General features: G+C 40.3%; 1 protein-coding gene across 2 annotated transcripts in view; it reads left to right on the forward strand.

The window, feature by feature from the left end:
* The window catches only part of pla2g7 (phospholipase A2, group VII (platelet-activating factor acetylhydrolase, plasma)), a 54,572-nt gene that overhangs the window by 35,214 nt on the left and 3,360 nt on the right, over positions 1-15,998 (forward strand). For both annotated transcript variants that reach the window (XM_078400112.1, XM_078400113.1), the window contains exons 7-10: positions 3,064-3,177; positions 8,998-9,089; positions 11,750-11,920; positions 14,295-14,443. In XM_078400112.1, the coding sequence (XP_078256238.1) occupies positions 3,064-3,177; positions 8,998-9,089; positions 11,750-11,920; positions 14,295-14,443 (526 nt within the window). The remainder of the gene's footprint in view (positions 1-3,063; positions 3,178-8,997; positions 9,090-11,749; positions 11,921-14,294; positions 14,444-15,998) is intronic.

Below are 15,998 nucleotides of genomic sequence, written 5' to 3' on the forward strand. Positions count from 1 at the left end.
GTTTTAAGAGTTACAAATTATGTTTTGTTACTGCTAAAAAGACTGGAAGTTGTAAGTTACATTGTTTAATGGTGTATGGTTGCAAAAGTGTCAAAAGAAACGGTTCTGCTCAATTACAGTGATGCCTGTGCTGAAACTGTCTGAGAGACAATGGTTTCTGATTACTGCTGTGGGGGGGATTCTTCAGACATGTTATATACAATTCACATTATGAAAATGCATGTTGCAGCAGAATTACCCGTACTTTAAAACAAATGGGTTAACACTTTTATAGGCTGTTTGATACCAAGACATGAATGGCCTATTTTTGGATTAAATCACCTGGTAACTATTTCCATAATCACCCCTTGCTTTTTATGTCCATTAAAACCATACTTTAGTCTTCGATTAACAATTAATCCTGAATATGTTCCGAGAGAATTTCCACCTTGTTTAAAGTTAAAGTTTATCACAGAGCAATACATAGTAAACCAGCAGAGTAACATGAGAAAGTAAATCATTTAATTTAAATACTAACAGAATTGGTATTTCAACATGCAGTCACCAGGAAATTCACTGTTATCTGGGTCCAGTCCCTTGTAGTGAAGCCAAGGTCAAACCTTTCAGCAGTGTTTTAATGAAATTCTAGACCGTGCCAATCCTCTTCTAGCCCAAACCTCTCCTGCATTGGTGCAGCACCCTCTCCTCCCCTCCCCCTCCCCCTCCCCCTCCCCCTCCCCCTCCCCTCCCCTCCCCCCTTCCCCCCCCCACTCCCCACTCCCCCCTCCCCCCCACTCCCTCCCTTCGATTTGTACCAGCATCTGCAGTTATTTTCTTATAATAAATACATCTTGACATTTGTCCCCTTCATTTCCTTTGAAGGGAAAGAAAAAAAGTAAATGATCAGGAAAACCTAACATTAATAATCCTTGTGTTTTCAAAATGCAGAGCTGATGTTTTGTCGTCTTAACGCCTATTGCTTTGGCTTTTGCTTGGAGAAGCAATGATAACACTTCAGCAATCTGTCCCACATTTCAAATGTTTAAAAGTGGATACAGGCCCACATGCAATGCGCCATTTTCTCATTATTTTCAATGTTAGTTTCATATCTTATTAACGACGGTTATCTTGGAGATATGCAGGAAACTTGCTATTGCGGAGATAAAACAAAATGGTGTTGATTAAAGGGAAGTTGCAGAATTTGTGTGTGCATTGTGCGGGTGCACGCAGAGGAGGGACGTGTGTGGTGTTAGCTAAGTGAAGAAAAATCCCGTAGGAGTGTCGACTCATCTTGTTTTATTTATATATGATAAAGGAAGACTAAACTAAAGCCAGAGCACTAAAAACAGCAGCTCAGAAACTGGAGGCTAGTTTAAATTGCTAATCAGTGACCATTTTCATAACCTTGGTAATGCAGCACACCTGTTGGAGATTCTCCCAGATATCACTGGCTTTGGTATGTGTTAGATGCAAGTAGCTTTGCAGTAAGTTGCAAATTCTCACTCTAAAACCATGAATATTGGCCTATGTTGTTTACCAGTTATTATGCTTATAACCAATGAGATCTTCATGAAATTTGGATCTAATGTCCTTACCTGTCAAAGCTTACCTTGGGAATTGGAGCATGTGCATGTTGCAAATCTGCAAAGTATACATTTCTGTCTGTGATTGCATTTTTGTGCAATAGATATCAAATGGCATGCTATGAACAGCAGATCTTATCACATTTTTTCCTCTGTAAAAGAGAGATAGGAATTTCCCATTGCAAATCTCAACAGTCTGATAAAAAGAGAAAAGTGGCATATTCAATTTTGAATTCTCAAATTTGCCTGGAGCCTTGCAATGGTATTTTCTGGATCCTAATTAACGATCTTAATTAGACCCATACTTTTAAGACACTGAGCTGGATTGATAAATAATAAATGTAGAAACAAGGAACAAATATACAAAAGGACAAAAAAAGATCCTTGCATCCATCCAGGGAACCCAGCAGCCTTCCAGGTGAACAGAGGTTCATGTGCACCTCCTCTCACCTCATCTATTGCATACCATGTTCCAATGTGGCCTCCTCTACATTGGCAAAACCAACTATGGATTCGGCAACTGTTTTGCTGAATACTTGTGCTCAGTCCATCAAGACCTACTGGTTGCTAACCATTTAAACTCCCCTTTCCATTCCTTACTGACCTTTCTGTCCTAGGCCTGCTCCATTGCTAGTGAGGAACACCAGCACCTCAAATTCCTCTTGGGTAGCTTACATCCCCATAGTATGAACACTGAATTTTAGGTAACGTCCCACTACATTCACCCCCCTCCCCACCCCTTTTCTTTGTGTTCACCCTGCTCTCCCTCATGTCTTCTGTGCCCCATCTGGACTCTCCTCTTCCCCTCCCCTCCTGCTACTTTCCTCCCTCTACCATCATTTTATGTTCATTTGATAAATAATAAAGGCTTACCACTGTCATTTTTCTAATCTTTTTAGCCTTTGTGTTCTGTGCCATAAACTGATTGGTATTATCAGGTCATTGCGGGCCTAGACATCACAATTCTAGGATAACTACTTAAGTCCAAACCTGGAGGTGCCCCTCATTAATTTTGTCTCTGCCCAAGTCCATAATTTAATTCCGTCAATAATAGCATGGAATAGGGTAATCATTGATGGTATTTGATCAGGTTTTCCTACTTGTGTAGGAAAATAACTGCAGATGCTGGTACAAATCGAAGGTATCACAAAATGCTGGAGTAACTCAGCAGGTCAGGCAGCATCTTGGAGAGAAGGAATGGGTGACGTTTCAGGTGGAGACCCTTCATCAGACTGATGTGGTAGGAAAATAACTGTAGATGCTGGTACAAAGGAAATGGCAGAAGAGTTCGGATCTGTCTTCACTAAGGAAGAAACAATCAGTCTGAAGAAGGGTCTCGACCCGAAACGTCACCCATTCCTTCTCTCCAAGATGCTGCCTGACCTGCTGAGTTACTCCAGCATTTTGTGATACCAGGTTTTTCTACTTCAATTGCTAACATTGTTTAATGTTCTGTAACAACTTAAAAATAACATTTCTTTTTTTTAAACTTGATTTGCAGGTACTTCAGCGAGCAGTAGAATGTACCAGGGCCTTAAATCTGCTTACTAATATAAACAAGGGAATAATTGTGCAGAATGTATTTCCATTAGACTTTGATTTCTCCAAAATGAAGGTAAGGCCATGGTTTTGTCTTGATATAGAGAATAATTCTTTGAGTTCTAGCAAACCGCTTCAAGAACCACTTCAAATCAGGTGGGTTTTCTTAAATCTTCAAATTGTGATGAGGTAAAGACTCGTCTTGGATAACTTCTGCACTTTACAGAAGGAAATAGTTCATAAGGAATAGGAGTAGAATTAGACCATTGGACCCATCTAGTCTACTCCACCATTCAATCATGGCTGATCTATCTCTCCCTCCTAACCCCATTCTCCGGCCTTCTCCCCATAACCTCCGACACCTTTAGGAAGTTGTCCTTCCTAAATTGGCCTATGTGTGATTGCAGTCCACACCAGTATGACCAATTCTTAATTATACATCAAAGCAGCAGAAAATGTATGATTTATGCATCAAGACACACGTTTTACTGCAGTGTTCACCTAAAGGGACTATAATAAAATTACACTGAACGTAACAGCACACGAACAGGATATTCAGCCCAGAGAGAATGTAGTGTAGTCAATATTACACAAAATCCTCTGGAACATCCAAAGCACCCATTCCCTTTCGACAAGTTCTGTTGAACAAACTATGTAAAGTAATTGGGAATTTCAATAGGCCTGTAGTTACCACTGTCAACTTGCCATCAAATGGAAATTCTGAGCCAACATGTACATGTGAAGATTTAAAACTTTTTGCCCGAGATTTGCACATAAAAATACTGATTAAGTATTTTGAACTGAACTTTATGAAACCTGCAGATTATTTCATAAATAATTAGTGTAGCGCAACTTGCTGGAGCTAAGGAAGAGGGGTCTCGACCCGAAACGTCACCCATTCCTTCTCTCAAGAGATACTACCTGTCCCGCTGAGTTACTCCAGCATTTTGTATCTACCTTGGAACTAAGAAAGCCCTGTGTTCTGAAGAATATGCAGGGGCTGGAAATCGGAAATAAAAACAGAAAATTATGGAAATGCTCAGCAGGTTTGGCTGCAGCTGTGGAAAGTGAAATGATTAACATTTCAGGTATGTGACCTTTATCTGATGAAATGTTAACTGTTTCTCTTTCCATGGATGCAGCCTAACCTGAGTGTTCCCAGCATTTTCTATTTTAATCTCAGCTGTAATGGTGGCTCTGTTTTTCTTAATACAGATCTTGCCTGACTGCTGTGTATTTCCAGCAATATTTGTTTTTATTTAAACCACAAGCATGATATATACCTGTTTTTAGCTATTTTGTACGTCATTTTTCCCCCTTTTTTTGATATATACTCATCTCTACTCCACCAATTTAGCACTTGAAGTAACAATATACATTTAGACTACATCACGTGACTGCAATTTACAGAAAATAGTGATGGCGTACGTGAGTCTTTTATCTCTGGAAAGGTACAAGATGGTGTGCTGGAAAAGGATCCTAGCAGGAATTATGGTGGAACAGCAATGGCAGGAATTTCTGGGCATAATCCAGAAGATGCAGGATAATTTCATTCCAAAGCGGAAGAAAGATTCTAAGGGGAGTAAGAGGCAAACGTGGCTGAGAAGGAAAGTTAGGGATGGAATAAAACTAAAAGAAAAGATGTATAACATAGCAAAGAGTAGCGGGAAGCCAGAGGATTGTGACATTTTCAATGGACAACAGAAGGTAATAAAACGTCCAATACGGGCTGAAAAGATGAAGTACAAAGGGAAGCTGGCCAAGAATATAAAGAAGGACAGTAAAAGCTTCTTTAGGTATGTTAAGAAAAAAAGATTAGTAAAGACAAATGTGGGTCCCTTGAAGGCAGAAACGGGTGAACTTATTATGGGTAACAAGGAAATGGAAGAAGAGTTCGGATCCTTAATGAAGACACAAACAATCTCCCAGGTGTACTAGAGGACAGAGGATCCAGGGAGACAGAGGAACTGAAAGAAATTTGCATTAGGCGAGAAATAGTATTGGGTGGACTGATGGGACTGAGGGCTGATAAATCCCCAGGGCCTGATGGTCTGCACCCCAGGGTACTCGAGGTGGCTCTAGAAATCGTGGATGCATTGGTGATCATTTTCCAATGTTCAATAGAGAGGAATAAACGGGACTTTTTCAGAATGGCAGGCCGTTCGTGAGTGGAATGCCGCAAGGTTCGGTGCTGGGGCCGCAACTATTTACAATATATATTAATGATTTGCATGATGGAATTAGAAGTAACTTGACTTGACTTGACTTGACTTGACTTGACTTGAACACTAGCAAGTTTGCAGCCGGGTGGCAGTGTGAACTGCGAAGAGGATGTTAGGAGGTTGAGGGTGACTTGGACAGGATGAGTGAGTGGGCAGATGCATGACAGATGCAGTATCTATCTATATACTAAAACTCTCATTTGTTTGTTTGGTTGTTCCTGAACTACAGCCAAAACGGTACACGATAGAGCGACAATTTTAAGCCCACCTTACTCACCGTCATCCCTTTGGTGCTAATGGAAGAAGTTTCATTGAAATCGGTGTTATATTTTTTAAGTTATTCACATTTAAATTTTTGTATTTATCTCCTTGGGAGGGAGGGAGGGAAGGAGAGGGAGGGGGGAGGAGGGAGGGAGGATGAGGGAGGGAAGATGAGGGAGGCTGAGAGGGATGGAGTGGGGGGGAGAGAAAGGGGGGGGTTGGAGGGGGAGGGAAGAGGAAAGGGTACTGCGCCAATGCAGGAGAGGTTTGGGCCCAACGGGTCCACTTGGTCTAGTAATGTAGATAAATATGAGGTTATCCACTTTGGTGGCAAAAACAAGGCGGCAGATTATTATCTCAATGGTGTCAGATTAGATAAAGGAGAAGTGCAATGAGACCTGGGTGTCCTTGTACATCAGTCACCAAAAGTAAGTGTGCAGGTACAGCATACAGTGAAGAAAGCTAATGGCATGTTGGCCTTCATAACAAGGGGATTTGTGTATGGGAGCAAAGAGGCCCTTCTGCAGTTGTATAGGGCCCTGGTGAGACTACATCTGGACTATTGTGTGCAGTTTTGGTCTCGTAATTTGAGGAAGGACATCCTTGCTATGAGGCAGTGTAGCGTAGGTTCACGAGGTTAATCCCTGGGATGGAGGGACTGTCATATGAGGAAAGATTGGAAAGACTGGGCTTGCATTCACTGGAGTTTAGAATGATGAGAGGGAATCTTATAGAGATGTATAAAATTATAAAAGGACTGGACAAGTTAGATGCAGGAAAAATGTTCCCAATGTTAGATGAGTCCAGAACCAGGGGCCACGGTCTAAGAATAAAGGGGAGGCCATTTAAAACTGATGTGAGAAGAAACCTTTTCACCCAGAGAGTTGTGAATTTGTGGAATTCTCTGCCACAGAAGGCAGTGGAGGCCAATTCACTGGATGAATTTAAAAGAGAGTTAGATAGAGCTCTAGGGGCTCGTGGAATCAAGGGATTGGGAAGAAGGCAGGCACAGGTTACTGATTATGGATGATCAGCCATGATCACAATGAATGGCGGTGCTGGCTTGAAGGGGCAAATGTCCTCTTCCTGCACCTATTTTCTCTGTTTCTATGTTTAACTTTATTTATCCCAGGAGGCTCAAAGGGCTGAATGGCCTACTCCTGCACCTATTGTCTATTGAGGGGAATTGATCTGCCAACAGTCATAAAAACACAAAATGCATGAAACATGACATTAAAGTGAGGAGTGGAAAGGCTTGGGGAATGTGCAAAGATTGGGGGGGAGGGTTGAGTCAGTCTCTACCCCACAACTGAAGGGGGAGGAGTTGTAAAGTTTGATAGCCACAGGAAAGAAGGTCCTCCAGTGGTGTTCTGTCCTGCATCTTGGTGGAACCAGTCTGTTGCTGAAGGAACGCGGGTTGACCAGTGTGTCATGGAGTGGGTGAGCTGTTTTGTCCAGGATGCTCCGCAATTTGAGGAGCATCCTCCCCTCCAAGACCACCTCCCATAAATCCAACTCTGTCCCTGGGATGGAGCCAGCTTTCCTGATGAGTTTGTTGATCCTAATGGCATCCGCAGCCTTCGCCCTGCTGCCCCAGTACATGGCAGAGAAGAAGATGGCACTGGCTACAACCGATTGGTAGAACATCTGCAGCACCTTACTACAGACATTGAAGGAGCGGAGCCTTCTCAAAAAATACAGCCGGCTCTGTCCCTTCTTGTACAGGGCCTCAGCGTTCCTGGACCAGTCCAGTTTACTGTCCAGGTACATGCCAGGGTATTTGTTCTCCCTGGTAAACTGCACAATCACACCATTGATGGTGACAGGGAACAGGGGTGTTCCTCTCCTCCTAGAGTCTTGCCGGTGTTGAGCTGCAGGTGATTCAGCCCACACCACTCAACAAAGTAATTGACTACACCTCTGCATCTGGCTTCCCTCCCCTCACTGATGCAGCCCACAATTGCAGAGTCATCTGAAAACTTCTGCAGGTGGCAGGAGACGGAGTTATATCTGAAGTCCCAGGTGTAGATGGTAAACGGGAAGGGAGAGAGGACCGTCCGCTGTGGGGCCCCTGTGTTGTTCACCACCATGTCCAAAACACAGTTCCGTAGCCTGACATAATGTGGTCGTCCAGTCAGGTAGTTGGTGATCCAGGACACTAATGGAGCATCCACCCGCATCTTCGTCAGTTTGCTCCCTAGCAGTGCAGGCCGAATGGTGTTAAAAGCATTAGAGAAGTCAAAAAGCATTACTCTCACAGAGCTTCCCGGCTTATCCAGGTGAGCATAGGAACGATGGAGCAGGTGGATGATGGGGTCCTCAACGCCAATCTTTCTTTGGTAAACGAACTGCAGGGGGCCCTAGTAGGATTTAACCAGGGGACGCAGGTGAGTGAGCACCAGTCTCTCCAGGGAGTTCTTTGTCTTTAATGTCTTTGAAACAGTACTTGACTAGTGATTGGAATGAGCAGGTTGGCTTGTGAGGAGACGTTGGGCAGGCTAAATAGATATCTACCGGTTTGAAAATGTCGCATTATTTCAGTACATCTGGCCCCTGTATCACGTCCACCCAGATATAATTTCCTTTTGTGCAATTTTGTTCAATGGACTGTGCAAATTATCAATGGATATTCACTTTTCTCATGCAGATGTATATTGTCTCTTGTACCTGCATGGTGTTTCCTACATTTGCACCCCTATTGGCTCTTGCTCCTCATTTTGCACAAGACCATCATGGCTGTTGTCTTGCCTTGTAATATATTTTTTGATCATCTCCACCTCTCCCTCTGATCTGCACCAAAATGTCACTGTCATACTTTTAAATCTGTTTGGTAAATAAGATAAGTATTAAGATTCAGCATTATGCCATGAAATGTCAAAAATGTACGTTTATTAAAAGAAATACCCAGTTATGTTGTATCTCGGGCTTCATATGAATGGGCCTGGGATTGGCTTACTATTCAATTTACATGCTTTATAATTTAACACGATCTGGCAGTGAATATTAAACAGATGTCCAGAGCTTAGTAAAACAAATAGCTATTAAAGGTAAAGCAAAGTTTAAGCAGGGTGCATTGTGTTCACTCTGTTGAGCTGGGTAAAAGATTGATGAACTTCTTGAACTTCAAGAAATTCTTGAACTGCAGGGATTTGTCAGGTTCTGAGATATCACGAAGATAGATTGATTCCACAGGTTGTCTGCATTTAAAACAATATAGACTAATAATCTGAGTTAGCTAGACATTTTGTCACATGTTCTGTGAAAATATCAGATCTCTTAAGACAGTTGGGGAATTGCATTGAAGTCAATGTTTTGACCATAGATTATAAACTATCAAATTCAAAAATGTAACTGGTTATTTCAAAGGAAAATACAAAAACTTCAGTTTATAAATGTGACCATTTTTTTTGTAGGATTGTCTTGATCTGTGTAAAGTAGCTATTATGGGCCATTCATTTGGTGGTGCCACAGTTCTTGATTCACTTAGCAAGGAGCTTCGATTTGGGTAAGTCTTGATAAATCTAGGTCTGTATACTGTGAAACTATTCATGGAAAATATCAGTAATTCTTGGTTAATAGGCAGCTTTTTATGGCTATGTTTCATAACATTTCTAATCCGAATGAAATAAATTTGCCCAATTCCTGACCTATAATTTTGTTTCTCAATTTGTAAAGTTATTTGGTTCAGTAAATGGAGTACACAGCAGTTGGTTAATGTAAACAAGAATGACCTCATGATGAATGTGATGTGTTCAGTTTAAAAGCAAAATTTGGTTCATTTAATTTCCCACCTGTGGCAATATCTTTCTATCATATTCCTAATATTACATTCAGCCTAATGTTTATATAAATTGTATTTTGATTGTAACTACAGGATATTTATTTAACACTTATAAACAGTGTACATGATAGTGAAATCATCACGTTGACTAAAGAAAAATAGGCTCTACTTTTTATGCGTAATCTTCTTTAAAACAAAATACATCCTGCAGATGTTGGACTACTAGAATGTATAAACATACTTTGGAATACACAGGCCATGTAACATCTGCAGTGGGAAGGAAATTGAGTTAATGTTTTAGTTCAATGATTGTCAAGAAACGTCCCCAAAGGCTAAACGATGTAAGTGTGTGTAAACAATAACTCTCAGAAAATTGTTTAATATTTAAATAATTTTTACCTTTACTCAAAATGGTGACTCCTATCTCTTAATATGCTCACTGGTCTTTCTCTGCTCCCTGTTTGAGCAACTGAGACCGTGCAATAAGCCTTGATCAGTTATTGTGATGGGATCATTAGACCGAGATGAGGAAGCAAAAAGGAAGGAGAGAGAAAGTGGGGTAAACCATAGTATCATTGATACTATGAACACAGAAGGAAACCATTCACCAGATTGTATCCCTTGCTCCACTTGGTCCTTTGCAGTATAGTTCCAGCTCATCAACTGCTCTTCAAAGATCTCTAAATTATGCTAATGTATTGGTCTCCTTTATATTGGTGTAGACAGTGCTTGTTTCGCTGAACACTTGCCTTTGGTCTGCTAAGGCCTACTGGATCTCCTCCTGGTTGCTAACCATTTTAACTCACCATCACATTCTCACGCTGACCTTTATGTCCTGGGCCACCTGTTTCCAGAGTGAGGTTATATGCAAACTGGAAGAACGACACCTTAAATTCCACTCGTGTAGTTTACAACCTAATGGTATGAATGCTGAATTCTCAAATTCAATGTCCCCCGTACCCCCCCCCCCCCCCGGCCCCGCAATGCATCACCTGGACTCCCACTTATTTCTCCCCTCCACCCCACCTGCTACTTTCCTCCCTCTGGCTTCACAATCTGCAACTCTTCAAACCTGTCTCACACCTAATGTTCTTATCTCTAGCTTTTGCTCCAACCATCTGTCTATCAAAACCCTCCCTTGCCTGTGTCCACCTATTACCTGCCAGGCCTTGTCATGCCTCTCTCTCCTTTTCCAGCTATCTTCTGAAATCAGTCTGAAGATGGGACTCTACAGGAAATGTCACCTCTGCATGTTCTTCAGAGATGCTGTCTGACTTGCTGAGTTTCTCTGACACTTTGTGTCCTTTTGGACATTAACACAGATGAGTTGTTTGCAGATGACACCAAGATTGCTGGGGTCACGGAATGTGCGGGAAGGCTGTCAAAGTATATATCAGCTATTTTTGCATAGCCCTGAAAATTATTTCTTCAAGCCCTTTAAGTGTCTTACAATTTGCCTTGCTAGACTGTTTTAACCTATCTAACAGTGAGTGAGTTCTAGATCATAACTACTGTCAACATAAGATAAATATTGTCTCATATTCTCCTGAATCTTTTTGTTCTTCATTATTCATCTCTGTCCGTGGCCCTTGAACATCCACGAATGGGAACAGCTTCTCTCTAGTTACCCTGTTAATACCTGTTAAGATCTTGCATATGTCTAACAAATTTTCTTACACCAATTTGCACCCAAAACAGCTGCTTCAAACTAACCTTGCAACTGATATCTCTAATCCCTGGATCCAATCTAGTAAATCATTTCTACACCTGCATAAGTCCTTTCGAATGCCACAACTATAAACATAACTCCAATCAAGGCCTTATTACTTCCATCAGATTCAAAGTAAACCACTTTGTTTTTGACTGCGCTACTTCTATTGGTATTGGTTTATTTTTGCATGTACTGAAATATAGTGAAAAAAATGTGTTGTGTATTATCCAGTCCAATCATACTATACACGAGTACAATCAAGCAATACCTAAATTTGACGTCGTGCAAAGAGAAAAATACAAGAGTGCAGAACAGTGTTGTTATAACATTTCAGTTACAGAGAAAATGCAGACTTAACAAAGTGCAAGATCCACAACGAGAGGTTGGGAGATGGGGATAGCATGCTAACTTATGGGAGGATCGGTTAGTGTATCATTTGGTAGGGGGGGGGGGGGGGGGGTGACGAAGAGGAGGGGAAGCCTAGTTTGCGTGATGAACTGGGCTACATCCATTATTCTCTGCAGTTTCCTGCAGTCCTGACCCACTGAGTTACTCCACCATTTTGTGTCCTTCATTCTGTTAATAAATTGTGTTTGTTAAATAGCTGCCAAACATGTGCATCTCAGCTGTATTCATTAAATTAATTGCACTGTATATATTTTTCTATGCGCAGTTGCGGAGTGGCATTAGATGCATGGATGTTCCCACTGGAAGATGACATACATACCAGGATACAGAAGCCAATATTGTTCATCAACTCAGAAAAATTCCAGTGGCTTACAAATATTCTGAAAATTAAAGAACTTGATTCAAGCACCATACAACGAAAGATGATAACAATAATGTGAGTAACTGCAAGTGAAGGTAAATTAAGTTATTGAGCTATATTACCTAGTTTAACTGTCTGCAAAATTAAAAATATTTCCAATTGTTTATAGAACACATCGAAGGTTAAAAATAATAGAATAATATCGTCAAATCTTTGAACCAAACATCTTTCTGTATTTTTACAAGAGGCTTTGTTAACAATAACTTGCAAAAGAAAATATGTTGAAGATGTCAGTGGGAGGAAATTTGATTGAACTGTGAAGCAGCTTGCTAATATACATTTTCTTTCCAATATTCCAATTTTCCTCCCTACATAGGCTCAAATTCTCTGAATTGTTTTATTTCTTGCTTTTGAATTTGCCAACCAAACATATCAATCAATGAATATAAAAAAGAATCCTATCGAATAAAAAGTGTAACTGATTCCTTGGTATCTTGAGCCAGACAAGTGATGCCTTTCTCTTCACAAATTTTGTATGCAAAAATGTAAGTTTCAGTGTGGTTTTGCAGTAACAGCCAGAAGTTTAAATCAAACTCCAGGAATCTAAGCCAGAGTAAATAAAAAAACAAGTTCGAGGCTCTGGTTTTTGTTGTCTAGGGTGAAAAGATACTGGAGTTTAGTTTATTGTCACGTGTACCGAGGTACAGTGAAAAGCTTTTGTTGCATGCGAACCAGTCAGTGGAAAGACAATCCATGATTACCTTCGAGCCATCCAGTATATAGTTTCATGATAAAGGGAATAACGTGAATAACATTTAGTGCAAGATAAAGCCGGGAAAGACCGATCAAATATAGTAGAATGTTGCTGGGATGTTAAGGAGCGCATTAGAATAATATGAATCAGTAGTACACTTGATAGGAGATGCTTCACTGTCAGGGTGGCACAGCGGTAAAGTTGTTCCTTCCAGCGCCAAAGACCCAGATTCAATCCTGACCATCAAAACTCACTTCATGTCAACCCATCTACCAATAGGCATGAAGGATGTCAAAGCAGAAGAAATAGCAATAGCAGAAGAGCAGAGGTATTTTATTAGTGTCTTGACCAAAGATAGCCCTCAAACCACATCTCTAAAATCGGGTATGTATCTGGTCATTTAACTCCTGTAAATAAACGGGCTTTTGTATAAAATAGTGATGCAATTGAAGATCATGAAGCATTTTGAGGTGTTCAAGAACAAAAGGAACATAAATGCAATTTTGTTTACAAAATAACATAATTCAGTAGTAGAAAATGTAAACAGAGTATCTCCAAAAACCCAAACAAATCAAAATTATTACTTGTTGTATGAGTTATCATTAAATATTTCATTTGAGCTTTAATCTGTGCTATTGTTAAATTAGCATTACATCTGTTTGTGTGAGGCTCTAAACATTTAATATAGAAAGGAACTTTACTGAGATGCAAGGTAAAAATAAACAAAAAAGCAAAGAGGACTAACCAGTCTGAGGTGAATTTTAAGCTGCAAGAGCTCTGAGACAACCTGGGAGCATGGTGCATGAAGGCAATGCCAATGATGAGACAAAAATAATCCCATACAGTGGAGCAGATTCGTAAATGGGATAGAGTAAGACAAACAGTTAAAGTGACTCAATTTTGATTTTGACTGAGATAATTTAGGTCAGTGATGACAGCAGTGAAGGCAATTGGTTCCTTTATGAGTCTAACAAAGTCTACTGTTTGGTAAATACGCTTTAGTTTATACACCAGTTTTCTGTGAAGGCAAGACATCCATCCTGTTTTCCATGGAATTATTTTGTGTTATCCTGAGGGTGAGAAACGTCCATTTTGCTTAGAAGTAAACCAATGCCTAAACAACTCAATTAAATTTGTCTTGTATTGTCTTTATAAAGTTCCCATGTCACTGAGGGGGCAGATTACCTACATGTTAAAATAAGGGTATCACATTTGCAATTCACCCCTGTCTTCTGGGGCCACACCCTCTTTCATAATTCCCACCACTTCAGAAAAGAAATTTGATCTGTAGTATTTTGAGAGTTTCTTTATGCATTCTTAAAAAGTCCAATCTACCTTTATAGAAACTGTCTTTTTCCTAATTATTTGAATCCATTACACTCTCCAGATTGACAGTAAAGGTTTTCCTGAAGAAAATGCAATTAATAACTTAATGCTTACCAATGGTTCTCATGCACATTCAGTTGGAACAATCTCAAGTCACTTGCACAATTATGATTCAGTGAACGAATGCGTTAATGAAACACTACAAATAATAAAAATTGATGGCTTTGATGTCAAATGAATTGGAGAACCATAAAGTTATTTGCAGACTGTTATTTCCCCAGGTTCTTTAGTTTCCTCAACAGACACATATGAAATTTATTATACTTTAATTTGGTGCACTGAATCTTTTTTTTACTCAATTCTTCACAGGGGAACAGTTCACCAGAGTTTCCCTGATTTTACATTTTTGACTGGCAATTTAATTGGAAAGATGTTTGGGATGAAAGGAACAATAGATCCCCATATAGCAATTGATATTAGCAACAAAGCTGCTTTAGCATTTATGCAAAGGCACTTAGGTAAGTAAATAATACATACTTCGTATTGAAATATAAAACATAGGAATCAAGTTTTATAATTCCAGGTATTAGATACAGTTATTTTAGAGATGATTGGAAAGCATCAACAATGGGAATGGTGAGATGATTGCAATCAAAGAACAGCAAGGAAAATATTTTTCCGTGTGCAGTGCTTTGGATATACAGTACGTGATCATTGTTGATCTTTTTTGCTTGAAATCTTTTTAAAACTTGTATTTCCAATAGAAAATATGTTTATGTTAAATCAGTGGTATAAAATTCAATGACACCACATATATGTGCATTAAATATCTAGGATCATAGTAAAAGCACCTCCTGTGGAGTTCCAAGTTTAAGTGACAATTCCAGAATTATTCCTGTAGGTGCAGGTAGAAACATAGAAACTAGGTGCAGGAGGCCATTTGGCCCTTCGAGCCAGCACCGCTATTCATTGTGATCATGGCTGATCATCTACAATCAGTAACCTGTGCCTGCCTTCTCCCCATATCCCTTGATTCCACTAACCCCTAGAGCTCTATCTAACTCTCTTTTAAATTCATCCAGTGAATTGGCCTCCACTGCCTTCTGTGGCAGAGAATTCCACAAATTCACAACTCTCTGGGTGAAAAAGTTTCTTCTCACCTCAGTTTTAAATGGCCTCCCCTTTATCCTTAGACTGGTTCCCCTGGTTCTGGACTCCTCCAACATTGGGAACATTTTTCCTGCATCTAGCTTGTCTAGTCCTTTATTGATTTTATATGTCTCTTTAAGATCCCCTCTCATCCTTCTAAACTCCAGTGAATACAAGCCTTGACTTTCTAATCTTTCCTCATATGACAGTCCCTCCATCCCAGCGATTAACCTCATGAACCTATGCTGCACTGCATAGTGGATAACCTCACATTTATCTACATTATTATACTGCAGCTGCCATGCATCTGCCCACTCTCAACCTGACCAAGTCACCCTGCAACCTCCTAACATCCTCTTTGCAGCTCACACTGCCACCCAGCTTTGTGTCACCCGCAAACTTGCTAGTGGTACTTCTAATTCCATCGTCCCAATTAATATATATTGTAAATAGGTGTGGCACCAGCACCGAGCCTTGCAGCACTCCATTCTCCACTGCCATTCTGAAAAGGACCCGTTTATTCCTACTCTTTGCTTCCTGTCTGCCAACCAATTCTCTATCCATGTCAATGCCCTACCCCAATACCATGTGCTCTAATTTTGCTCACCAACCTCCTGTGTGGTACCTTGTCAAAGACTTTCTGAAAGTCTTGATACACTACATCCACTCCTTCATCCATTTTACTTGTCACACCCTCAGAAAATTCCAGATTAGTCAAGCAGGATTTCCCCTTCATAAATCCATGCTGACTTGGACCAATCCTTTTACCGCTATCCAAATGCGTCGTTATTACCTCTTTAATAATTGACTCCAGCATCTTCCCCACCACCGATGTCAGACTAACTGGTCTATAATTCCCCGTTTTCTCTCTCGCTCCTACTTGAAAAGTGGGATAACATTAGTTACCCTCCAATCCACAGGAAC

Source organism: Rhinoraja longicauda, chromosome 5 (genome assembly GCF_053455715.1).
Source record: "Rhinoraja longicauda isolate Sanriku21f chromosome 5, sRhiLon1.1, whole genome shotgun sequence".
Classification (NCBI taxonomy): domain Eukaryota; kingdom Metazoa; phylum Chordata; class Chondrichthyes; order Rajiformes; family Arhynchobatidae; genus Rhinoraja; species Rhinoraja longicauda.